The 27,843-nt window shown below is 39.8% G+C and overlaps 1 protein-coding gene across 6 annotated transcripts in view; it reads left to right on the top strand.

Annotated features, from left to right (window-relative positions):
* CAMK2A (calcium/calmodulin dependent protein kinase II alpha) overlaps positions 1 to 27,843 on the top strand; it is a 169,067-nt gene that overhangs the window by 118,612 nt on the left and 22,612 nt on the right. For 4 of the 6 annotated variants that reach the window (XR_005556408.1, XM_039340879.1, XM_039340882.1 and 1 more), the window contains exons 12-15: positions 7,360 to 7,402; positions 11,854 to 11,894; positions 16,195 to 16,227; positions 17,292 to 17,340. Coding sequence is in view for 5 of the 6 variants with exons in the window: in XM_039340879.1 (XP_039196813.1) it covers positions 7,360 to 7,402; positions 11,854 to 11,894; positions 16,195 to 16,227; positions 17,292 to 17,340 (166 nt within the window). In the remaining variant the exon portion in view is untranslated. The remainder of the gene's footprint in view (positions 1 to 7,359; positions 7,403 to 11,853; positions 11,895 to 16,194; positions 16,228 to 17,291; positions 17,341 to 27,843) is intronic. The other 2 variants (XM_039340881.1, XM_039340883.1) reach the window with 1 other exon arrangement.

Genomic DNA, 27,843 nt, shown 5'->3' with positions numbered 1-27,843 from the left:
TTCTGAAAACTGATATTTAATGAAATTCAGACAAGTTGCAAATTTCAAAGGTCTGCATTTGCCATTTTTAGACCACTTTTCACTCAGTTGTACGCTACTGTGGGTAGGAAAAGATTCAGTTAGGAGACTTAGCAGTAATATCATTATCAGTTTCTAGATTCAATGTTTTCTTGAATTATCTCTGCACATATGTTCTATGAACTCTTGTGGATTTCTTGCCTTTGGGCTGGACACTAACAAAATTACTGGCTTATGCAGTGTATATTGGAGGTGGTGACCCTTTGAGAGCTGTATGCAATGAAATTTCATTTTAATGTATGCCAATTAGTGTGCATTCAAAGTGACAATAAAGTTATTATTATTCTGTTCTAATGTAATTTCTCACTAGCTCACTTGATTGAGATATTGAGAAACTGTGGACTGTCACATAGTCAGCCAGATAGTCAGACTGGATTTAGCATTTTTATCCACCTATTGAGTCCTTCCCAAGGACTTGAGACAGGCAGGTATTGATGGTTTGATGGTATTAGAGGTATGTCACTGGATTATTATTATGATTATTTGTTAAATCCATTTTCTGTCTATCTCGCTGTGGGGCTACTCTAGGTGGCTTATAAGAGTAAAAACGCAGAAATGAAAGGAAGTGTAAAAGTAAATAGTAAAACAATAAAATAAACAATGAAAATACAGTAATGCGAGATTAAAAGAAGTGCTCAACAGAAGAGAAGACAGACAGTAAGCAGTAAAGACACAAATCCATTTGACCTTTTTACCCTATGCCCCAAAATTATATTTTGATGGACATTTCAAATCTATCCATAGCTAGAATAAAACACAGAGGTGTAAATATTGCATCCTTATGCTAATTCAGTTTTATTCGGTTCAAGTATATCTTGCTTTTTTTCTATAAATGCTAAACCAATTGCTCGGAATTCTACATCAAACAAATATGGAATGTTTCCTTTTCCTATTAAAAATGGACACTTCCTGCTAACAGGAAGTAAGTGACCTTAAAATATAATGTTGGGCTATGGCAAATCAGGAACCTACATTATTTTACTGATCTATATATCCAGAATGGCTCTGGATATGTTACTTCAGTAATGCATTGAAGTCTTCCCCCCATCAAATGGATGTGATGAGACTGATGTCTATGGGACAACATGCTTGAGAGCTCTGTGTAGTAATAGTATAGTAGTGGTAATTGTAATAGCTTTTATTTAGAGCTGCTAAATTAAAATGGAGGAGAAATATATGCTACAGATGAGTCTTTGTCAGCATGCCCAAATGCTTTTGTCTTTAATGCTGAACATGGAATGAGTTTGGGGTATTATAGTGTAATCTTGCATTTTAGCACAACACCAAATATGGAAAGTGTTGTGTCCTGGGCCTGATGAGGAAACTCAGCAGGCCCAGAAATGTTGCAAATGGTCCCGGGCAACCTAAAAGCTGCCCGGGACCAGACTGGCTGGCGCCGGACTACTGCTTATGCGCAGGGCGTGAAGAAAGAGGGATTCCTATTGGCTGGACTGCCTGGGGGTTGGAAATCTATAAAAGGCCTGCGTGCCTGTTTTGCAGTTGCTTGGAATGGAGTCAAGGAGAAATAAAGAAGTTTGCATTACAATGTGTCGTCTTCAATGCCTCGAATCCCAAAACACAAAAGTGGCAACGAGGGTGGGATCGCTGCAAGGAAAAGGCAGTAAGAAGAGGATACGCTTCATCTGAAAATCCTGAAGCCTGGGAATCGGCATCCAGCTCTGCACTCACCTGTCAGTACAGCATCACTGGAGGTGAGCTTGGCAAATGGGCCCTTCCCCTCAACAAAGGCTTGCAGCAAGGCATTCGAAGCAGAAGATGTCAAAGATTGGACATCTATCCGAGTTAGACGTCTCTCACCTGGAGCGCTGGAACTCCTATGTGGCCCGGGTGGAAAATTACCTAAGGGTTAACCAGGTTTGGGAAGACGGCTTGAAAGCAGCAATCCTGCTGTGCATCTGCGGTCAGGACTTTGGATGTAGCCGAGAACCTGGTAGCCCTGGCACCGCTGGAGTCTGTCACCTATACAGACCTAAAAAACATGCTGAAGAATCACTTCCACCCCAAGCTTTGTGTGATCGCGTGGAGGCATGCTTTTGAGCAGAGGGATCAGAAGCCGGGCAAGTCCCCTGCTGAATTCATTGCTGCATTGAGACAAGCTGCCAGGCCTTGTGAATTCAAGGACCTGGAAGAACGCTTATGAGACTGTTTTGTCTGCGGCCTGAGAAGCAGGGAGCTGCAACAAAAAATCTTTGCTAAAGTTGAAGTTACCTTCCAAGATGTCTTACGTGAAGTTGCAGCTAAAGAAGCAACAGGTGGCACTGTGAAGGCTCTGTGGCTTGCCAGAAATGCTCCAGCCATTGCGACCATCCACCAAGAGGTCGATCAGGAAGTCCAAGACTCAGATCCTGAAGAGGAGGTGGACAGACTTCACCAGCCGGCAGTGAGAAGACCACGAGAGAAACCAGACAAGGCCCCAGCAGCCCTTCAGTGTCTCGGTTGCGGAGGACGCTACAAGCGCACAGACTGCCGGTTCCACTCCGCCATTTGCCAGGCATGTGGTAAGCAAGGCCACATTGCCACCATTTGTTTGGGTTGCCAGCAGGTGTAACCTCAGGAAGAATCTCTTCAGAAAGGTACCAGGATCCCCAGCCAACACAGGGTGGGTTTCTGCGTGTTGCATAGAAGCATCTTGCGAACGGGGACACACAAGCCCCTTAAAAAGAAGCTTTGCATTGATGTACAGTTACAAAGGGTTCCCTTATCAATGGAGCTGGACACCGGGTCCGCTCTAGCAATCATTTCACACAAACTTTTAAAAGGATTTGCTGCAGTAGTGGCCGTTGAGTCAAACTCAGGCCATCGAACCTAATTCTTACTGACTTTCAAAATTCAAAGGTTAATGTATTAGGAGAGCCACACTCAAGGTGCAGCATAAGGCTTTCCAAGGCCTCTTAGATGTGGTGGTTGTTGGGGGTGATCGTACGAGTCTAATTGGACTCGACTGGTTTGAGGCCCTGGGAATTCAGGTGACTGGTCTGAATAGTCTGCAAGCTCCAGGACTTGCAGAAGTCTGCAAAGAGCTTGCAGATGTGTTTAGTTCAGAGCTTGCTTCATACAAAGGGCCTCCCATCGCACTGTGATTAAACCCAAACATCGTACCAGTTAGGATTAAGCCTAGGAGGGTGCCATTCGCCCTCAAAGGCAAAATTGATGCTGAACTGGATAAGCTGCTCCAGCAGGGCATCTTGGAACCTGTGGATTCAAGTCCATGGGAAACCCCAATTGTGATGCCTTTAAAGGCTAACAGGGAAGTCCGAATTTGCACGGACTATAAGTGTACTCTGAACACAGCTTTGCAACGGCATGCATATCCTGTACCAGTGGTAAGTCATATTCTGGCCTCCCTTAAAGGGGGAACACTGTTTGCAAAGTTTGATTTAGCACAGGCCTATCAACAGCTACCTGTTGATGAGGCAACTGCTGAAGCCCAAACAATAGTGACCAATAGGGATGCTTTTAAAGTAAAAAGGTTACAATTTGGGGTGAATGGAGCGCACGCTCAGGGGTATCCCAGGGGTCTGCCCCTACTTTGATGACATCCTCATTGCAGGGGAATTATCGTAGAATTTGGCTAAAAGATTAAGGGCTGTGTTGATGAGGTTCCATCAAGTGGGCCTCAAATTAAAAAAGGACAAATGTAAAATTGATGTTACTTCTACAGAATTTTTAGGCTTTAAAATAGATGCTCAAGTCATCTACCTTGCAGAGTCTAAATTGAAGGCCATTCAGGAGGCCCCAAGTCCCCAGTCCAAAAGCGAGCTTCAAGCTTTCTTCGGACTTCTTAACTTTTATCATGCTTTCCTTCCCCATAAGGCTGCTGTGGCTGAGCCATTACACTGGCTCTTGGACAAGCAAGCTCCATGGCAGTGGACTAAAGTCCATGACAGGAGTTTTAAGGAGGTCAAGGCCTTGCTCTCATCAAATGTGGTATTAGCCCATTTTAATGAGCAACTGCCTGTATGCATCATTTGTGATGCATCCCCTTATGGGGTGAGTGCTGTACTCAGTTACCTCTGATGGGACCCAAGTCCCTGTGGCCTACTATTCAAGGACTCTGTCATCTGCAGAGCATAATTACACTCAGATTGACAGAGAAGCCTTGGCCATAGTGGCTGGCATAAAGAAATTTCATGATTTCTTATATGGCCGCCACTTCACGGTCTACACAGACCATAAGCCTTTGCTGGGTTTGTTTACCACAAACAAACAAACACCACACATTATTTCTTCACATATGCTGAGATGGTCTATTTTCCTGTCAGCACATGACTATACTTTAATTCACAAACCTGGAAAGGAAATGGGCCTTGCAAATGGCCTCAGCAGATTACCTCTAAAACAGATAGAGGCAGATCCTGCTCCTGCTATTAACATTCTCTCCATTCAGGAGTTGCTTTTATCTCCCCTCAATGCTAGGGATGTGGCTGCAGAAACTGCTACTGATCACACACTTGCACGCGTGCTGACATGGGTGTTGTCAGGATGGCCTGACATGTGTCCAGATGCTACATTTCAAAGTTTCTGGCAAAGGAGACACACACTGTCTACCTTTAATGGGTGACTTTTATGGGGAAGTAGAGTAGTTATCCCAGCCTCACTGAGGTCTAGGGTCTTGTCCTCTCTGCATGAGGGACATCAGGGCATAGTGTGCATGAAAGCGCTTGCGCACAGCCATCTCTGGTGGCCTGGGCTTGATAAAGCTATTGAAGCCCAGGTGCACAGATGCCAGGTGTACCAATAATCCCATCCTGAAATGCCTCAGGCCCCTGTACACAGGTGGGAGGAGACACAAACCCCTTGGTCAAGGGTACATTTAGATTATGCTGGGCGCATTCAGGGGCAATTCTTCCTTATCTTTGTGGATAGCCATTCCAAGTGGCTAAAGGTTGTACCTGTCTCCTCCATTACTACTGCTAGGACCATCCAGGTGCTAAGGGGAATCTTTGCATCCCATGGCCTTCCTGATGTTCTCATTTCTGACAATAGTCCTCAATTTACACCTTGTGAGTTCCAGGCTTTCCTTCAGGCCAATTTGATACAGCATGCAACGTCAGCACCCTTCCACCCTTCCACCAATGGGCAAGCTGAAAGAATGGTGCGCACACCACCAAAGACGCACTCAAAAGACTAACACATGGCCGCTGGCATCACAGGTTAGCAGATTTTCTTCTTGCACACCGCACCACACCTTGCACTGCCACTGGGAAGAGCCCAGCTGAACTCCACTGGGGCGGCCGCCTCATCACGAAGTTAGACAGATTGCACCCCGATCGGGTGTCTTCCCAGGTGTCACAGCCACAGGCTCCTTGGAGACTTCAGGCAATCTGGTCTGGGCTAGGAACTATAGTCCTGGACATCTCTGGGTTCCTGCTGTCATCTGTAAGATCTCTGGACCTCTATCATACGAAGTGACCTTGGGAGATGGCCGCGTCGTGCGGCGTCACATCGATCAACTGCGCTGGCAGTTGATTCCGCCCCTGCCTCTGCTCTCGGGGGGGGAGGGGGCCCAGGAACTACATCACACTTCAGGTCAACCTTCTGAGACACAATCTCACTGTTCCTGGGAATTGCCACAGGTCGCTAGGGATTGCCCAGGGGAGGAGCAATGGCATCCTCACGATTCAGCTATTATGCTGAACAGAGAGTCCGGTGCATCAGCAATTGCTCCCAAGAGGAAGTCATCCTAAGGGGTGGCCGGCATATCCTCAAGAGCGTCAGACAGGAATTCTCCTGAGGAGGGGTTTGCCATAGAGGCGGCTCCTGACTCTGGCACCTTGGCCACAGGGGACTGGGAGTATTGGGGTACACTTGCAACACAGGTCACGTCCGAGACTGGTCGCGGGCTCAAGGGACTAAGTTCCCTGGAGCCATCCAGGGAAGTTGGGGAGTCCTCAACCACTCCACTGGGTTGGGGAATTTCCTCCATTCTCAAGGAGCCTGGAGATAGCCCTGGCAACTCTGCCAGCATGCCTCACCAGGAGTCACCTGCAAAATTTGTGCATAAAAGTCCTGGTCTAGTGAGCCCACCAGACGGGCCAGTAGGCCAGGCGCCCTTAAGTACAAGTCCTGGTCTGCCTAGTTGGGCAGGTGAGCTGACAGGCCTGGCACCCTCCCTGACTTTGGGTAGGTCACAAAGGGCTAAGGCCCCTCCTAAACACCTAGGTGAATATGTAAGGTTGCTGTCAGCACAAGGAAACCTTACTAGTCTAGGATAGGAGTTGGACCTATGTGGGGTAGAAGATAGACACAGGAAGTCCACATTAAAGAGTGGGTTATTTAGAGAACCCTATTGTGTTATAAGAATGTTGCCTGCATATGAGCAGGAATATATTTTTATTATTATTATTATTATTGTAAAGAAAATAGGAATTGTGTGTGTTCTATCCAGGGGGGAGGGGTGTTGTGTCCTGGGCCTGATGAGGAAACTCAGCAGGCCCAGAAATGTTGCAAATGGTCCCGGGAAACCTAAAAGCTGCCCGGGACCAGACTGGCTGGCGCCGGACTACTGCGCATGCACAGGGCACGAAGAAAGAGGGATTCCTATTGGCTGGACTGCCTGGGGGTTAGAAATCTATAAAAGGCCTGCGTGCCTGTTTTGCAGTTGCTTGGAATGGAGTCAAGGAGAAATAAAGAAGTTTGCTTTACAATGTGTCATCTTCAATGCCTTGAATCCCGAAACACAAAAGAAAGGTTGGGGGGATTGTTTGTTCATTATGATAATTTCTTCTGTTCTATGACCTGAGACAAATGATTGATGCATCAGAAGAATTTTAATCTGTTGAATGTCTCAAGGATAGATAGCATATTTGAGATTACACTTTGGATACTGTAGGAAATCCTCTTTAATACAGCAAGACATTTATCAGTTAGTCTGGTCCCATCAGAGCTCAAGTGTTACTTGTTTAGTGAAGAATGGAGTTACATTAACATTGGAAGGAAAGCTTTTTAATCTCTATATAAGGTGGCTATAATAAACTCTGTGTCCACCATTCGGAAACTTGCAGTTAAAAACACTGGGCTAATATCCAGTGACTTGATTTCTGCAAACTGTTTGCTGTTTCTATTAATATATTCCCTGAACTATATTCATCCTGCCTGAAACAGGGCCAAAGGTACATTCCCCTTGTAGTTCAGCCAGCTCCATTTTCCACAAGATGTTTTTAAGAAAAATGGGGGTGGGGGGAAGGATAGTCCTGATTCTGAATCCAACATTATGTCCTGTTTCCCCTTTTTTTTCTTTTTGTCTTTTGTGTGTTCCAGGGTGCAATCCTCACTACAATGCTAGCGACCCGTAATTTTTCTGGTAGGCAACCCAACTCTATTTACTTGCTACTTTCTCACTTATTGACTATTAACTTTGGTTAGAAAATATGGCTGGTTGCTGCATTAAGACTTCCACAAGCAGGTTTGGACATTTTCATGTGATTCCCAAATGACTTTTTTTTCTATGTATGTTGAAATGTTCATACAAGAAAGAGAAGAGAAAGAAAACATTTAAATTTATGTTGTAACCCATACTCAGTGGTGGTGACCTGAGGAGAAAGCTCTGAAGATCTTATGTTACAGTATGTATATTCTTGGACTGTGGCTTAAATGTAGCACCAAACTAGGAAATGAAGATCTGATCACCTATTTCCCTTACTATACTTTAAAAATGTCCCTGAATGTGCCAGTTTGCATGTGGAAAGTAAGAAAGAGTTTCTTTGGCAGAATCCATGAGGAGCTTTAATACAGTCTGCACATTCTATAGCTCTGCGGGAGGTAGTACTGAAGGTATTGGCTTCTTAAGATTAATTCCTTATAATTTTGTGAAAGAAAGATTATTTTATACAGTCAAGTATTCCTAAACATTACAAATAATTTTTCCCTAAATAACCCACCCCCATACCATTTTCTTCACTTAAAGCTGAAAAGCCACTGGAATTAATTATAGCTAAGGCCCCAATTCACAGAGTGTGATAAATGTAAACTCCCTTGGATTAACAGCTCATCAACATAGCTTGAGGAACATCAACTAATCATTTCCAAAGGACATATCTGCATACCATTGCCTGTATCTCATCATCCAACCACAGCTGAGACAGACCAAGGATAACTCTGAGAGTAACGTCCTCCCTCTTATTCCATCTCCATGTGTTGGGTGTAGGTAAAGTTGGGTATGTTGATGCCATAGAAGAGGTGATCTAAAAATGATTTCTTCCATTGTGATTATATGATTTATATAGCTCTCCACTAAGCACATGACTTAGAGCAGTATACATCATCAATAAACAGCAATAAATATTTATAAAATAACACAAAAAAGAAATAATAGAAAAATAAAACACAAAAACATAAGGCCATAAGATTCTTGGAAAGATTCATACAATGGGATCGTGTCAATCTATGACTCAATGCCTGGGGAAAGAATTGAGGTTACTGCCTTTCAAAAGCCAGATAGAGCTGGGTTAACTGAATCTTGGGCGGGATGCTGGTCCACAGAATGGAGGTGGTGACAGATGGAATGTACTCTGGGTCCCATCAAATGACATTGGCTGAGCAATAGAATCTAGAACGTTCTGACCCTATCAGATCTTACCAGGAAAGCAGAAATAAATAAAGCCCCAAAGGTGCTTTTCAAAAGGCAACTGGACTTTCTTAGTTTTTTCCTTAAACATGTTTCACTTCTCATCCAAGAAGCTTCTTCAGTTCAGAAGCAAAACGTTTTCAAGGAAAAAAATTAAGAAAGTCCAGTTGCGTTTTGAACAGTGCCTTTGGGACAACCATGACCTGGATGATTGAGAATCTCCATACACAAATGAATGAAGCATTAGAAAACATGTGGCTCCAACTGGTTCTATCACCTTCCTGTGGAACCATCATTTTCCACCCCATCACTGATTGGTCTTCCTCCGTCAATTCTGTTTGGGCTGTGAGGGAGACTGAAATCCAGCTTGTTTGTTTCTTTTTTAAATGGGTCGACCTAGACTGGTTGACCTAGAGACCTGGTCCCGAACCTTGTCCTGAAAATGACCCTAGCTTAAAGCAAGTAGTTGGAAGTGTAATTGAAAATATTTGTTTTTTTATTATCTGTAACTTGCCTGGCAGGGAAAGCCCTTCCTAGAGGTCACAATTATCAGGAACCTTGGCTTCACACATCCTATCCTCTTATAATTTTAGGGTAGTTTTACAACTCCCACCCCAATCCCCATAGTAAATCCTCTTGCTCAAAATCTAGTACTCATCCAGCAACAGCACAAATCTAGATAACTACTGGAGGGGAGCCCAAATTTTTTTTAAAAATTAGATAGAATGACTTTTCCTGTCATTTAGTGGTTGATAAGTTCTCTGGTTGATGCATAATTGCAAAGAATTAAAAAAAAAAGTTCAATGGGTTGAGGAGGCAATAGAAAAAGGGAGGGGGGTGCCTGTGCATGACTTAGCCAGCGTATTGCCATGCCAATTTTCAAATGAAGGATAGTGTCAATCAAGGAAGCCAAAATTATAGCTTTTACCACAGAATAGTGTGCTGTAGCAGCAACAGCAGAGCTCAGAAGCCTTCTGAGACATGCTGGGGAGATAGCAAGACTTAGGGAAGGACCCAGAATAAGAAGGAACATAGTGAAGCAGCTGTGTGGATGTAACCTAAGTTTGGCTTGCGTAGTGACTCATGCAAGACATCAGGAAGAATGAACATTAGCATCTGTCTTCTAGCATTTCATATTAATAGATATTGACCATTTTCTCTGGATTATTAAGTGAAGACAAAATATAAAAATACTTTTTTTGCACATTGATAGAAAGGTTGCCATAAGCAAATCAATCAAGTTTCCATCCTTCACACAACAGGGCAATCACCATTATTTATTAACAGATTACACTTGCTTGAAAGAATTCAGATTAGACAATAACAAATTCATTTTACACTATTCTGTGAAAAATGTTGGGTAACGTGGTTATTAATCAGAAGGGGTTTGCCCCAGAGCACATCATTTGGTTAGATGGAGTTTTTAAAGGAATAATAATAATAATAATAATAATAATAATAATAATAATAATAATATCTTTCTAGAATACAGGTATTAAGATGAAAGCATTTCCTTCCTGTATAATAATTGCTTAGAAGTGAGTTTTAAAAATTATCATTCAGGAAAGTAAGGCAGTTTTACTGGATTTTCTAAAGAAACCTTGAATTTATGGGGAATCTTCTAAAAACAGCTTCCATTTGCTAAAATTTCACATGAAGAAAAGTGGATCCAGAAGAAATAAGTGGGATTGTTGGATTGACATTGTATTTGGAAAGTAACAAAATGCTGGCTTTAAAAGAGAAATAGCAAAATTTATGGAGGATTATAGTTATGCTGGGTACCCAGAGTATAGGTTCAGAGGCACTGAACAATTTACCATCCCTGATTCTTCTGGACTTCCCAGTCATCTCAGTTATTATAAGAAACATATTGTAACAAAATGCTGAACCAGACAGACATTTGTTCTGTTCCATCAAGTCTTCCTTACATTTTTAGAACTTGATTGATTGGGACAGATACCCTTTTTGGAGGGAACAATTGTTAGGAACAGACATGACATTAAGCTATTTCAAACAAGCAGATTTCTGCTTAGGAAATTACAATGTGTACAGCCCGCATTCTCATATACAGTATATGTGTCACTGTGGGACATGTTGGATGCAAAACCACAATTGGCTGTTGCTTCTACATATCAGCTCATGTAATAACATATACATAGGTAGCATTTACATGTAACAATATATAATTTGTTAAACCCAAGCAGTTAAGAATTTCAGCAAGTGGAAAATACACTGCAGAACTTTAAAAGACCCCAAAATGTAGAAAAATATAGTGCACTTAAAAGATTGTGCAATAGATGTGTATTTGATGGAATAAAAGCATTTAAAGAGATCGTGAGAAAAACATCATAACAACTTGGGAAATAAGAGAGGATATAGATCTTAACAATCTAAGGAAACCATTAAAAAAAAACAAAAAACCTGGAGCTGGGGAAAGGTTAATTGGCTGAGAATTCTGGAACTGTTACCAAGACTAAAAAAAATCCCAGACTTTACAGTACGAACTTTCTATCCAGCTTGAACCAAATAGAGTAATCCAGGTTTGGGAAAGGGGTAGGAAAGAAGGTGCCTGTTTTTTATCATTGTCAAAATGTGGGCTGCAGCTGTCAGGATGTCATAATTGCAGCACGTGATCTCCACCAGCATGGGGGACTAAAATTAGCAGGAGAGCCTGAGAGAGAGAAAAGCAGGCAGGCACGAGAACACTTATCTACAGCTGAACCATTCGTGAACCGATGAAACAAAAAAGTGAGATCAGCAAACTTAGAAAGTGGAGTGATTTCATAGAGAAGATTAAATCGTGATGGCCACGTGATGGGAAGATCCTTAAGCTAGTCCTTTCAAGAAGGAATAAACAAACTTCACAGAGAATGCTCCTTCGGTTCACCAACATTGCCGGGCTCTGTTTTGACTTCTTCAAGAACTTGGGAATACATGACTCTAAGTGGCTGTGGCTTGTTTTGTTCTATTGGAAAGATCATAGCAATCCAGTCTGCAATCTTCATGGGTTATTGAGAGACTTTTTTCAGACTGATGGATTATTATCAGAGAATGCTGCAGCACTGAATGTGTGGTTTTCAGTTCCATGGTCTCCTGCTCTTAGTCAGTTCTCCTCATGTTGCTGGTTCTCACTCTGCTAACTCTGATATCATGCTTGTGCCTCTTGACCTGGTACCTTTTCTCCACAGGAGGGAAAAGCGGTGGAAACAAGAAGAATGATGGTGTGAAGGTAAGTCCTCCTCATTTCTGGATCCTACAAGATGACAAATACGCTTGGGTGTCTTTTCTAGTAGTGGGTCCCAGCGTGGCCCAGATCTTCTGTTTCATGTGTTACTCAATTTTTAGATACATTTTTCCCATTCTTGCCTTTCGTACAAAAAATAAAACTGAAGGAAAAAATATAGTTTGTAAAGCTTAGATATAGTAATAGTTGCCTCAGTTTATGCTCAATTTGTTTGATTAATCCATACCAAAATAAATGTGAAAAAAGAATTAGAGAGCAGAATTGTGAGGACAATAATGGAGAACTAAGCAACATTTTGACCTGCTCATTGAAACTGAGAAATATATTCTAATAATTCTCTTTTCATTTCTACTTACTTTTATAAATTGGAGAAAAGATTGTGCCTTTCTTCTAATCTTCTGCGTTTCAATATTATCAGATAATTATGTGATTTCTTAGAAATAATCTAGGCTTGGGACTGATTTAAGTATTCAGAGATTATAGTGATACTGCCTTCTTGTAGAACTGTAATTCACAATTCCCCCTACGGTATTTAATATCCCAGAATATTTCTGTGGCTGTGTATAATCTTACAACATACCCTAGTGTGAATTCCTCTTGATCCCCTTAAATATTAGTTCCTAGTGACTTATCTTTCCATGTAAAGGAAGTTTCTGAAGGAGGAGCCTTTATCACTTTGCAGATATCCCATATCAATATTCTGTTTTCTATTATGCCTCTGGCATTTCTAATCCTATGTAAAGGCTGTCACAGGGGAGCCTAAGAAGAGAATTAGAAAGTTAATTTAAAATTGGGATTAAAAATCTGAGATCTTCCAGAGGTTGCTATACTATAATTCCAAGTGGTCCCAGCCAAGATGGCCAATGCTGAAAGTGCATGGTGATTTGATTTAGTAAAATCCGTTAGATACAGTATTTTGTTCCTGGCTTAGCTTTTGAGCAGTGGTAAGAATCCCAGCTGTTACCCTTTTTTTTTTTTAACCTGAATAATTTTTAAGAAAACTACACTCTGCTACATTAATATGATAAAGGAACTTTCGGAAACCTGAAAGAGATTAACGAATTCAAAGGTTATTGTCACCACTAAAGAGAAGGTAGTAAAACCAGGAACAATGCCTCTAAGTCTTTAGTAAGGCCATTGAGACTTTGAAAGCTGGTTCATGACTTTACTAAAAAGTGGATTAAAGCATGAACAACTTCTTTTTTTTTAGCAGCAATATTACTTCCATTGCTCAGTTCCAAACTATTTGAGTTGGAATAGAGTGTAATGTAGCTGTGCACTGACATTATTACTGTTTTATTTTCTGGAAACCAAAGTGGAATTTTCTGGGAAAGTGTCTGCCAACCCTTTCACAGTTCATGTGGTGGCTTGATGGTGGTCTGAGGGTGGGGAAAGGAATGCAGTTTCAGAGAATGACCATATATATATATGCCTTGGAGATTCTGACTACAGCACTGTCGGGCCAAGATATATATTTATGCTGAGGCAGCTGGCTGTTTCTAGTACTAAAAGCCTCTCCTGGTGCTCTCACTGTTAATTTCTCTCAGAAACTAACCAAAAGAATCAGTTTCTTCCTTTATCATGGTTAAACCATCTTTCTGATATATTCTTGTACTTTTCCCCTCTTATTTCTGTGTGCAGTGGGGAACTTTTTGCTGGTTTTGTTTCAAGACACAAATGTCAGATTCATGGTCACAAGATTTGTGTCCTTTTCTAATGAAATCCATGGTTTGATAACTACTCCCAAGAAGCAAACTTGAAGTAGGATTCTTTCCATGAATAGTCCATTTTAGAAAGATAGATATTCTTCTTTGGCTATAACAACATCTCATTAAAATAAAAACTTGTCAGCTAATCCTTATTCTTTTGACCAATACACTGTTATATGTATTGAGAGATAAGGTGTTCTCTTCTTTTTAACCAGCAGCTACACAATAATGTTCACTGTCCCAGTCAGAATCACATCCTCACAAACTAAATTAATGCAATCACTGCACTCCACCATGTCATATCCTACGTCCTAAATTACTAAGTTCACTTCCCTGTACTGTGTTCTTTTATTATGTGTTTGTCCTACTTAAATGAAGTCACTGCTTTTGTGTTGCATCGTGTTATGTCTGATTACTTTTATAATTATTGTCCAGTAAGATTTCCTATTGCATCTTTACATCATAGCCTGGATGGTTCCATTTTAGATAGTAATCCCTGTTCTCCCTTTTTTAAATTTTCAAAGGAGAGTTGTTTTAAATTATTGCTTCACAAGATATGATCTTATACATAGGTGATAGAAGACTGTGAAAATCCCAGATGCCAATGGGCATGAATTTGCTATTTCTATCCACATGATCTGAAGCATATCGTAATTTAATTTGCAATAGTCACATTTGAAACCTGTTTCTAAGGGCTGTGTGAAGCACCTGAAGTGCTCAGCTGAACTCACCATCTGAAGTGCTGAGATGCTACATCCTTTTGGAAGGGCAGCACAACCACTTCAAGGCACTTTCTACCTTGTCTGAGCATGACTAGGCATGCTCACAAGAATTGCTGAGATTGCTGCCAAAGCAAAGCAGAGTACAAAACCCAAAACTGGATAGTAATGATGATAAATAAGAGGAAACTTCAAAACATTTTTGACTGCTCATTGAACTTCTGAAATGTGGTAAGGCAATTCCCTTCCAGTGTGCAGTATGAAGTAATTTCATCATGAATTAAGGGGTAACGTTTTAAATTATATTTCTTGGGTTATTTCTAGGATTTCTGCTCTAATACGCAACGTGCTAATTTGTGGTGAGTCCAGGTCTGCAGTTAATGAGATGCTGATTTTCACCATTTAATATATGAGTGATTTTTGATGTCATTCTGAGATTATGTGCAATATAATCTCTGCTCCTTAGATTGTAATTAAAATGTGTATTTTTTTGCAATTAAGCATTAACCATATAATAAAAATGTATTATTTTTTTCATCCTCATTTTTTTAAATTTTCTAATGAAAACATGTGTTGACACATTCCTACATAAGGTTAATGATTACTACATTTTGCAGAAATCTAGGAAAGAAGCAGGCAAGATAGAATAGCATATATTTATTATTTTTGTTTCCAAATAAAGCTTAGCAACCCTCTTCTTTTTAGTGGGAATGAAGATATTTTGTCATCATTAAAATCCAGTTTTCAGATTTTCCTCTTGGGAGAATTTCTTTCCAGACAAAATTGTACCTTGTACTCCACTGTCACTACAGCCTACATCAGACCTACAGTTTTGTTATCTGGTAATCAGTGCAGATACATAATGTGGACATCTTGAAAAGTGACTTTGTGGGATCAGATATGCTTCACGTATCCATGCAAAAGACTCTGTAACTGTTTTTAGAACAGTAGCCCCCAACCTTTTGGGCACTAGGGTCCAGTTCCATGGAGAAAGGTCATTCTGTGGACCGGAGGGGGTGTGGTTTTGTGTGCTGCCTGCATCCTGTGGATGGGGCTTCACTTGTTCATGTGGTCCAGCTGCTGGCATGCCATGGGCCAGTGCTGGTCCACAGACTGGGGGTTGGAGACCTCTGTTTTAGAAGAGTACATCCATTAATTATTTTGTGAAGCAATGGGTTTCAGCTGTACCAAGTGTACAGTTTTAGGTTAGTAAAGTAAGAGGCTTTCAGCACTTCAGCAATTATTTAAGAAAGAATCAGATATTGGTGTTGTAACATATCCTGCCTCATTAAGTTGAGTTAGAGAGTTGTTTGAATTCCTTCTAGCTTATCTTCTGATTCTAAATGAACAATTTTTGCCTATTCCACTAGCAGGATGTCAATCTTTCCTCCTGGCAAGGCGGGTTATAAAAGTTTAATGTTTTGTTATTGGAAAGTTGAATTTAGATACTCTTGTGTTTATAAGAAAGAGTAACATAGTAGTTTTAGTTTGATATCTAATATGCATTCAGCTTGGAAAATTTTCACTTGGAAATATTTGCTTTGGCTTGGATAAGAAAAGAACTAAGTTGAGAATTAGATGTCAAGGCTGTTTTAGGGTAACAAGATTTATAGGGTGCAAAGATGAGTAGCACTCAGTGCGAATTGGACAATGTTGATTGAATTGTTCCTTGCGCGGGAAATTTTAGGCTAGCATGCTGTGTGCAGTGCTTGTTCTGTCTTTGCTGAAGACATGGAACTCTTCAATTAAGCATCAGGCTTACCCACAAGAAAACCCATCTTCTCCCATGTTCTGCTCACTTCTTTCTTTCTCACTCTGTGTCTCTTCTTGTCCCATCTCTTCTCCTTGTTTTTCCAGAAAAGAAAGTCCAGTTCCAGCGTTCAGTTAATGGTGAGTGTCCTTTGTCTTCCTCAATGCTGATAATGTTGGGCCTCTCAACATCTTCCAACCATTCCTGTTCTTAGAAAGTATAGAGGGTTGGGTTGAAGGTTGAACCTCTTTGGTACAGCATCTCCCCTACAAATCCCATTAAACAGGAATGGATGGCACAAAAAGAAGCTGAAGCCCACCGAGGAGCACCGAGAACCTAATCTGAATTTCTAGGGAAAGGTTTTCAATGGTGCTTATCATTTAGGAGACGTGCAAACTACCTCAATAAAAAGGAGACATGAAGGAAAAGGCTATCTAATATGGCTCTGCTGGAACTGTGCAATCACAAGCAATCAGACGGCTGGTGAAGCTTGGTTAATTTGTTGTTTGAGACTGAGATATGTTAAAAAAAAATAAAAAGGTCTCTGGTGGGATGAATTAATAACCCTATAGCTACCAGAGCTGTCTTGCTGATAATGTTGGAGAGCAAATGGCTCCCCTTTCTCCATGTTAATTTGTGTACCAGTTGGCTGTTTATGGAAGAAAGTGTATGTCAGGCTTTGATGGTCTGTGTGGGTCTTAGAAACCCTCTTTGTTTTACTGTACATTTCTTTCTTTACTATGCACTCAGTGTGGCCTCTTTCACTCCCTGCAAAATCTCCCTCTCTCCCTCATCCTAGCTCCCTCCTGTTAATTTGTACATATTGTCTTTCACTTCTACACAGCCCTCTTATTCCTCCTAATGATAGGAGATTTCAGGACCTTCATTCCTGCTGTACTAATCAGTCTTCTTTAGGATGGTAGACAATTGCAAGAAAGGTGATTTAAGTTTTTACAAGACAACACAGTTGGACCTCCCACTTACTTCTGTAAGGCATAGAAGTCAGGGCAAGTGTTACAGATACAAAGCAAGAGCTGTGGTTATTGACCTGTACTGATGCTTACCTGGTTTTTGTTTCTTTGCAGTGTTTGGTGCTGTCTGGGTAGAACCTTAATGAAAGGTTAACAAACAGTTCTGAAACAAAGTCGGAATAGTCTTACTTTGCTCCAATATTTTGCTTTTTTTTTCTTCTTTTCTGGTCCAGGAATCTTCAGAGAGTACAAATACCACCATTGAAGATGAAGACACTAAAGGTACAATATAAGATATTGGCAGAAGTGGTGTTGAATTGTTTCTAATCCTTTTGAGTCAATAATTCAGAGTTTAAATCAGCTCATTACCAAAATAAACATTTGACCCAATTCTCATTACACAAATACAAATGCTTGTCTTAGTTATCTCGACAGTACAAAATTTCCCTGCAGGATATTACTTCTGCTATAATTTCAGTTCATGAATTGGAGGAGAATTAGATTTCATTCATACTAGTGCAGTTCTACTGATCTATGCAGTCTGGTTCCTAGGATTATACAATGAGAAAATACATAGGAGAGATGAACGATGGGATTACCCTCTACAACCTTGCTGTTGCAGTGCAGCTGTTGCAGTGGAGGGCTGAGACTATCACTGAGCGTTGATCTGGATATTTCCCCTGCTCTGCTCACCTCCTGTGATTCCTACATGTACCTGTCCTCTTCTAAGGCACAAATATCAAACTGCATGTACAGCTGTAAATCTAAATCAATTAGAATAGAATACTAAGGAGGCCAAACAACCCACATGCTTTAGAAAATGTTCCTTGGTATATTTTTGTTTCCCTTTTCCAACTATTGTTTATAATTGCCTTCCAAAAATGGACTGTCAGAGTTCTTCCCTTGTCTTGTATTAAACTAAATCATTCCGTGGCACAGAGGTAACGAGAAATGGAATTTGGTTGAAAGAGAGAACAGAGGTTGGCAGGAGCACATACATCAAGCAATTCTTATTAATTTGGCTGTCAGTGGCAGCAAAGGGCCTTACTGGTTGCACACGAGCCTCAGAATGAAAAATAATACAACCAACTTGCCAATTGAGAGGTAGCAATTATGGAAGAAAGTTATTGCTCCCCAAATCTTGCTCGTGAGCTTTCCAGATGCATGTGGTTTGCCAGAATGCAGGCAAACCACATGCATCTTGCCTGATCAAGACGTTCGTCATGTTTTTGTTATGGACCCTTTTATACTATTTCAGTTTAGATGACTCTAAATGATCGCCCATATGCACCAGAACAATAAAACAATTCAATAATAACAGAATAATAAATACACTCTTCTACAATAGATAGGGCATAACTTTAAATCTCCCTCAGGGTAATCCATAAATTACTTCATCCACCACTTTCCAGTGGCCTTTCAACATAAGCCAGTCTTAACTTGTTTTTGGAATTTCAGTGAGGAAAAGGGCCACTCATGCCTTCAGAAGCAAGTTGTGTCATAGAAAAGGAGAGAATTCCTGCTTTTGAGGACTTCTTGTTGGATAACTCCATAGATGAGAACCCTTGGCAAACACTGACTGCTTAAATCAGTGGTTTTAACCTTTTTGAATGAATCGCTCCCTTGAGCCAATGAGGAAGTTGTCATCGCCCCCCTCCCCCAACATAACCTCTCAATCACAAATAGGAAATAATTCTTCAATTTATCCAAACACTTTTTTTGTTTTCTTTAAAATTGTCATCAGGACATATTGATGCAAATCATTTATTTCCAGTCTTTTCCCCATATCTCAACTGTCACTTTATTCCCAAACTTCGTGATACATGTATTTCATTATTATCTTATTTATTCAAGACATTTAAATGTAGTGACCACTGAACACAAAATTCAATTGCAAGAAAGTGAAATGCCCGAAAAAAAACAGTAACATTTAATGATTGAATTACAAGTGAAATTTAAGATGCAAAAAGAAATATAAAAAGGGCATAAGAACAAACCACAATGCAGGAACTAAGAATTTCAAGACGAAAACTCTGAAATTAAATTAAGATTCGAAGAAACTATATATAGTCACTCACACTGTAAAAAGGATTAAAAAGACACAAAGAAAATATAATATCGAACTGGAGTGCACGCTAAAAAAGTACAATACAAAATGTTTTACAGAGCCACTCAGCATGCAATGTTTCGAAAGAAGCGCTCCCCCCTCCATCAGATATACAGCGATTCACTGTACGAAAAAGTCTCAAAAGTGTCCCCAAAACCTCTCACTCCATCGCCCCATATCACCCCCTTTTCATTCCTTCGCCCCCGCATCGCCCCTTTTTGTTCCATTGCCCCCCTGAAAAACAAAATCGCCCCCTGGAGGGCAATATCACCCAGGTTAAGAACCACTGGCTTAAATGAATTAGAGAAGCCTACGTGAGCAGGGGGCTGGACTAGAAACCTCCAAGGTCCCTTCCGGCTCTTGTTGTTCTTGTTGTTAATTGCGAAGTCATGTCCGACCCATCACGACCCCATGGACAACGTTCCTCCAGGTCTTCCTGTCCTCTACCATCTTCTGGAGTCCATTTAAGTTCACACCTACTGCTTCAGTGACTCCATCCAGCCATCTCATTCTCTGTCATCCCCTTCTTCTATTGCCCTCAATCTTTCCCAGCATTAGGCCCTTCTCCAGTGAGTCCTTCCTTCTCATTAGGTGGCCAAAGTATTTGAGTTTCAACTTCAGGATCTGGCCTTCTAAAGAGCAGTCAGGGTTGATCTCTTCTAGGACTGACCGGTTTGAACGCCTTGCAGTCCAAGGGACTCGCAGAAGTCTTCTCCAGCACCATAGTTCAAAGGCCTCAATTCTTTGGTGCTCAGCCTTTCTTATGGTCCAACTTTCAGAGCCATACATTGCAACTGGGAAAACCATGGCCTGGACTATACGCACTTTTGTTGGCAGGGTGATGTCTCTGCTTTTTAGAATGCTGTCTAGATTTGCCATAGCTTTCCTCCCCAGGAGCAAGCGTCTTTTAATTTCTTGGCTGCAGTCCCCATCTGAGGTGATCTTTGAGCCCAGAAAAATAAAATCTGTCACTACCTCCATTTCTTCCCCATCTATTTGCCAGGAATTGAGAGGGCCGGATGCCATGATTTTGGTTTTCTTAATGTTGAGTTTCAAGCCAACTTTTGCACTCTCCTTCTTCACCCGCATCAAGAGGCTCTTTAGTTCCTCTTCACTTTCTGCCATTAGAGTGGTATCATCTGCATATCTTAGGTTGTTGATATTTCTCCCGGCAATCTTAATTCCAACTTTTGATTCATCTAGCCCTGCCTTTCTCATGATGTGCTCTGCATATAAGTTAAATAGGCAGGGCGACAGTATATAGCCTTGCCGGACTCCTTTTCCAATTTTGAACCAATCAGTGGTTCCGTGTTCGGTTCTCACTGTTGCTTCTTTTTTTTTTTTTTTTATTAAAAGTTTTATAAATTTTACAAAAAAGAAAAAGAATACAAAACAAGAGACAACATATACAAAAAAAATAAAACTAAACAATACATATATATAAAAAAAAAAAAAAACCCCACCCCTCCCAAACCCCCCCCTCCCTTCCCCCCCCCCTGAGCTTCCCAGAGCAGAATATAGGCTTAAGAAGTAAAAATAAAAATTAAATTAAGAACTTTATATTTATATATATAAAAAGATTATATATAATATATATGAAAATAAAACTTATGAAAAAACTATATAATATTTTTGTATACCCAATCTAAATTGTATAAATTTTATCCATTTATCCCAAACAGCAAGAAACTTCTCTTGCGTTTGTTGCTTTAATAAAGCCGAAATCTTTGCCATTTCCGCCAGATAAGCTACTTTAAGAAACCATTCCTGCAATGTAGGCAAAGATTCCTTCTTCCAATATTGTCCTACTAACAGCCTAGCGGCTGTAATCAAATTTAACATCAAAACAACCTCCTTTGTATCACAATCTTTAACAATACCTAACAAAAATAATTGCGGAGTAAATTTTACCCTCCTTCTAAAAATTCTCTGAATATTCCACCATATTTTAATCCAAAATGCTTTTATCTCTCTGCATGACCACCAAATATGATAATAGGAAGCCTCCTTATAACCACATCTCCAACATTTGGGTTGCACGTCAGGGTACATATAAGACATTTTTTGTGGATCAAGGTGCCATCTATAAAACATTTTATAAAAATTCTCCCTTAAGGTCTGTGCTTGTGTAAATTTGACATTTCTCACCCAAATATTTTCCCAGGTGTCCAATGAGACTGGCTCACCAAAATTCTGCGCCCATCTTATCATACAATCTTTAATTAGTTCCGTTTCTGAATCCAATTCAACTAAAACCGCATAAACTCTCTTAATGTGGGTTTGTCTTGAGTCCTTCACTTGCTTGATAAGATTTTCATCTTCTCTAAGAAAACCCACCTTACAATCCATCTTCCATCTGTCTAATAATTTCCTATATTGGAACCAAGAATAAATAAAGTTTTCTTGTGCTAACTCTTCCCGTGATTTTAATTGCCAGTTTTGTCCATCCCATTTAAGTAACTGTCTGTAAGACACCATATCCATTTTAACCCCTCTTTTTATTGCTTCTATCGCATGCAAGGTATAGCCCATAATGGTACTTTGAAATCACTTTTATAATATTTTCTCCAAATCCTAAGTAAAGAAATTCTTAAGATATGAGATTTAAAAGCCCAATCCATTTTTTATTGAATATTAAATAGGCATGCCACCCATAAAGTAAATCCCATCCCTCTAGATAAAGTATCTCAGAATTTGTCAAATTTACCCAATCACTGATTAGTGTTAAAACCACCGCATCATAATATAATTTCAAATTTGGTACCTTAAGTCCACCCCTCTCACGGAAGTCTTGCATAATTTTAAACTTAACCCTTGGCTTTTTCCCTGCCCAGATAAATTTATTAAGACCCTTCTGCCACTCATTTAAATTAATCTCATTTTTCAAAATTGGTAACATTTGAAACAGAAAAAGAAACTTGGGTAAAATATTCATTTTTATCACTGCAATTCTTCCCATGAGGGATAATTGCAACTTTTCCCAGTTCTTCAAGTCCTTCTGTACCCTGACCCACAACCTTTCATAATTATTTTTAAATAATTTTACATTAGAAACAGACAACATCACCCCCAAATATTTTACCTTATTAACAATCTCAAAACCCGTCAGGTTAGTCAAAATCTGCTTCTCCTGACTAGACATATTTTTAGGTAAAATTTTGGTCTTATTTACATTAATCTTAAAACCCGAGACCAAGCCATAATGATGAATCAACTGTAATAAGTTTACTACAGAATAATCAGGTTGCGACAAAGTAACAACCAAGTCATCCGCAAAAGCTCTTAACTTATATTCTTTTTTATTAACATATATTCCTTTAATTTCCTGAGACTCTCGAATTTTGATCAATAATATTTCCAATGTTAAAACAAACAACAATGGCGATAAAGGACACCCCTGTCTAGTACCTTTCTCTATTGTGAAAACCTCCGACAAACCTCCATTAACAATAAGTTGTGCTGGTTGTTTTTGATATATTACCTTAAGGGCTTGTAATATGTTTTCACCAAAATTCATTTCTTCCATTACTCTTAGCATAAAATGCCAATTCAATTGGTCAAATGCTTTTTCAGCATCTAAAAATATGAGCCCTGCAGGAACTTGGTTGTTCTTATCTAAGTATTCTAATAGATTAATAATTTGTCTAACATTGTTTTTCATATACCTTCCTGTTATAAACCCTGATTGATCTTTATGCACAAGATGATGCACCACCCTCATAAGCCTATTTACCAAAATTTTTACAAATATCTTATAATCCACGTTTAAAAGAGATATAGGCCTATAATTTTTTGGTAAAGTAAGATCTTGATCCTCCTTTGGAATCAATGATATAAAAGCACTACGCCATGAAGGAGGAATCTCTAAAACCTGTAAGATACCATTAAAAAGATCATTTAATGGTTGGATCATCTCCTCCATTAAAGCTTTATAATAAACAGCTGTTAACCCATCCGTACCCGGTGCTTTCCCTAATTTCAATTGTTGAATTGCTGAGGCAATTTCCTCCTTAGTAATTAAGCCATTAATTTCATATTTCTGATCCTCAGTCAATTTAGGAAAACTTGCCTCAGCTAAATATTTATTTATATCTAACAATTGTACATTAGTAGATTTATATAAGTTTTGATAATAATCCAAAAAAGATTTTTTAATTAATTCCTTCTGAGAAACTAGTTTACCCTTGTAATTTATTTTCTCTATTATTCTCTGTCTCTGTTTCTTTCTTAATTGATAAGCCAACCATCTCCCCGGCTTATTAGCATTACAAAATGTATTTTGTTTCATAAATAATAAGTTGGTTGCAGCTTGATCTGCTATCAACATATTAAATTGTGACCTTAATAACTTTACAGATTCTTTAGTACTTTCATCAGAAGGATTTAGAATCAAAGCCCTTTCTTTTAATTTAATTTCATCTTCAAGTTCTCTACGTTTCTGAATCTGATTTCGCTTATAAAAATTATTCATTTTTATCAAAACACCGCGCATAAATGCTTTACCTGCATCCCATACCATTGACATTGAAGTCCCCTTGTACATATTCAAAGCAAAATAGTCCTTTAAACACTCCTTTAATTTTTGAACATTCTTCTCTTGTCTAAACAAATTTTCATTAACTCTCCAGGATCTTCTTTCCTCTTTCTCTTGAATCAGCTCCATCCAAACTGGACTATGATCCGTCAGTGATCTAGGAAAAATCTTTACATTCTTTACTTTATTATACAAGTCCGTGGTAATCAAGAAAAAGTCAATTCTTGAAAAAGATTGGTGTCTATCAGAAAAAAAAGTAAAGTCTCTCTCCTCTTGATTACGTTCCCGCCAATAATCCCTTAATTCCCAGTCTTCTTTCATATCAAAAAAGGCTTTAGGTAGCCTTGCTTGTTTAAGAAAAGGAGAGGAACCTTTCTTATCCCTTTGTGTATCTAAGACACCATTCCAATCACCCATTAATACCACCGATCTATAATCAAGCAAAGTTATTTTTTGGTGTAACTGTTTATAAAATTGTTCCTGTTGTTGATTTGGAGCATAAAGTCCAACTATAAGTACTTTCTTACCATAAATACCAAGTTCAATCATCACATATCTCCCCTGGGGATCTGATTCTACCAGACAAGCTGGTAGGTTTTGTTTAACATATATAACAACTCCCCCTTTCTTCCCAGGAGCAGAAGATATAAAATGAGATCCCAAACGAGCATTAACTAAATATTTCTGATCTTTAAGTAAAATATGAGTTTCCTGTAAGCAAATAACATCATTAGTATGTTGCTTCAAATAATAAAAGATTTTTTTGCGTTTCTGAGGAGAATTCAATCCATTAACATTCCAGGTCAAAAACTTTGCCATCTCCCTTGGCACGCAGCCTGGAGAAGACACCATCAAACTCTGAAAGAGCTGCTGTGTTGCATAACTCTTGGGTCTTGCTCCTCCCACCGGCGGTGATGCACTTCCAGGAGAACTCTCTTTAGGCTCCTTTTTACGTTGCTCCTTCTCTTTACGCTTATAGGCTGCACGGGTCATCCTCTGCTCTTTAACCTCCGTCTGGCGTTGCTTTACAGCTTCTATCATCCCAGCGGAAACCAAATCTAATGCCTCAGATTGCTGCTCAACTTCCTTGCCACTCAGAGATTTCCGACCAGATGAAGTTGAGCCTGCACCCAGGACCGAAGTATAAAAGTCTCTAGCTTTGTCAACTGTGTTCAATCTGTAGCGTGTCCCAGCATGGCTCAAAACAATACCCATCGGAATTTCCCATCTAAATGGCATCGATCTAGCTTTAAGCTCATTGGTTAAAAAAGCAAAGTCTTTCCTGCTTCTTAAAATTTTGGATGGATTTCCTTTAGAATGATGACATCTTGGGCAGCAATCTGAAATCTTTTATTGTAAAAAGCTTGTATAATCTCATTCCGCAGGGACTTCTTTGTAAAATAAATCACAACATCTCTAGGCAAGTTCTTCTGCTTAGCAATCCAGGAGTTGAGCCTATAAATTTTTTCCACTTCTCTCTGTAATTCTCCTTTATCCATATCCAAGGCCAGCGCCAAATCAGTAAGGACCACCTCCACCAGATCTTGATTCACATCTTCCTTGAGGCCTCTGATCCTCAGGGCATACTCCATTTGTCTGTACTGAAACATCAAAATATCTTCTTGTGAGGAGTCCACCTTCCTTTCCACATCTTGAATTTTGTCATCCAAAGAGTCAACTTTGTCTTCCACTTCCTCAAGCCTTGCATCGAGCTTAACCACCACAGTAGCCAAACCTGAAACAGCTGCCAGTATATCTTGTCGTAATTCATTATTGTTTTCTTGCAATTTAGTCTTTATCCCCGTTATCTCTTCTTTGAGATCAGATTTAATTTCTGATTTAATCTGTGAGACAAATTGATTCATTTCCTCTCTCATTTGAACTACAATCTCTCCCATTATGCCTCTAACCTCTTGTGCTGAAAGTCCAGATAGAGGAGGGGAGGGTGGTGGCTGAGCCGGTGGTACATGTTTAGATTGTTGTTGTAGCTGTGCAGTGGAAGTTATAGGAGAAGAAATAACCTTAGATATTGAGGAAGGCTGCTGCCTCTTTGAAGCCATTTTAAAAAGCACAATTGTCACTTCCCTTTCCCCTCCAGCCAGGAAGGGAGGAGGGAAAAAAAAAGAAAAAAATTTTTTAAAAAGAGACAAACTATAGTCCTTGAAAGTCCAGAGTAAATCCAAAGAATAAAAAATAAAAGAGCAAACAATTCAAAAGAAAAAATTCTAAGCCAAAAGCAAAAGTAAAAGCAAAAACCAGTCCTTAAAAAGGGAAAGTAAAACAAAAGAGAAAGGAAAAAAAAAATCCGACACTTTCAAAGCGCCATCTTAAATCCTTTCACTAATATAACAAAAAAAAAGGAGGAATAATAGTAGAAATCAAAAAATAAAAAAATTAAACACCTAAATTATAACAAAAAATCCTTTAAACTGCTCCGTCCGTTTAAAAATTACTCACCAGAATGCTATAAACACGGAGATAGAAGCGGCGGTTTCTTTTGCTTCCTAGGAAGCAAAAACAGCTGGGAGGCGGAGATCAGCAGGAGCTCCGAGGGAACACTCCTTTCACCCCCTCTAGAAACAAATCCAGAGGGGGTTCAGGGGTTCTACCTCTATCCCTGCACTCTCTGTCCCTTCCCTTTGCCCGGGAAGGGATTTCCGAGCCGCGGGCCAGCTGATGCACGCTGCGCTCCGCGGCTCTGACACTTCCCCAGCTGGACGGCTAAAAGCTAGCCGCCATCGCCGTCGCCTCACACCGGAAGCTCCCTCACTGTTGCTTCTTGACCCGCATATAGGTTTCTCAAGAGACAAATGAGATGGTCTGGTACTCCCATCTCTTTAAGAACTTGCCACAATTTGTTGTGATCCACACAATCAAAGGCTTTTGCATAGTCAATGAAGCAGAAGTAGATGTTTTTCTGGAACTCCCTAGCTTTCTCCATGATCCAGCGTATGTTGGCAATTTGATCTCTAGTTCCTCTGCCTCTTCGAAATCCTGCCTGTACTTCTGGTAGTTCTCGATCCACATACTGCTGGAGTCTAACTTGTAGGATTTTAAGCATAACTTTACTAGCATGTGAAATGAGTGCAATGGTGCGATTGTTTGAACATTCTTTGGCATTGCCTTTCCTTGGAATTGGAATGTAAACTGACCTTTTCCAATCCTGTGGCCACTGTTGAGTTTTCAAATTTGCTGGCAAATTGAGTGTAGCACTTTTACTGCATCGTCTTTTAAGATTTTGAATAGCTCAGCTGGAATACTGTCACCTCCACTAGCTTTGTTGTTGCTCAGATTTTCTAAGGCCCATTTCACTTCACATTCTAGGATGTCTGGTTCGAGGTCAGTGACCATCTCATTGTGGTTATCTGGGATGTTAAGCTCATTCTTGTATAGTTCTTCTGTGTAGTTTTGCCATCTCTTCTTAATCTCTTCTGCCTCTGTTAGGTCTCTGCCATTTTGGTCCTTTATCATGCCCATCTTTGCATGAAACGTTCCCTTCATATCTCCAATTTTCTTGAAGAGATCTCTGGTCCTCCCTATTCTGTTGTTTTCTTCTATTTCTTTGCACTGTTCATTTAAGAAGGCATTCTTATCTCTTCTAGCTACTCTCTGGAATTCTGCATTCAATTGGGTGTATCTTTCTCTTTCTCCTTTGCCTTTCGCTTCCCTTCTTTCCTCAGCTATTTGCAAAGCTTCCTCAGACAGCCATTTTGCTTTCTTGCATTTCTTTTTCTTTGGGATGGTTTTAGTTGCTACCTCTTGTACAATGTTGCGAACTTCCATCCATAGTTCTTCAGGCACTCTGTCTATCAGATCTAATTCCTTAAATCTATCTGTCACCTCTACTGTATATTCATCAGGAATATGATTTAGATCATACCTGAGTGGCCTAGTGCTTTTCCCTACTTTTTTCAATTTAAGCCTAAATTTTGCAATGAGAAGCTCATGATCTGAGCCACAGTCAGCTCCTGGTCTTGTTTGTACTGACTGTATAGAGCGTCTCCATCTTTGGCTGCAGAGCACATAGTCAATCTGATTTCTATGTTGACCGTCTGGTGATGTCCATGTGTAGAGCCGTCTCTTGGGTTGTTGGAAAAGAGTGTTTGTTATGATCATCGTATTCTCTTGACAAAATTCTATTAGC

The sequence above is a fragment of the Crotalus tigris genome, unplaced genomic scaffold (assembly GCF_016545835.1).
Source record: "Crotalus tigris isolate CLP2741 ecotype Arizona unplaced genomic scaffold, ASM1654583v1 scf7180000017754.2947050, whole genome shotgun sequence".
In the NCBI taxonomy this organism is placed as follows: Eukaryota; Metazoa; Chordata; class Lepidosauria; order Squamata; family Viperidae; genus Crotalus; species Crotalus tigris.
Note: the sequence above shows the minus strand (reverse complement) of the source record. Positions and strands in the feature narration are given on the sequence as shown.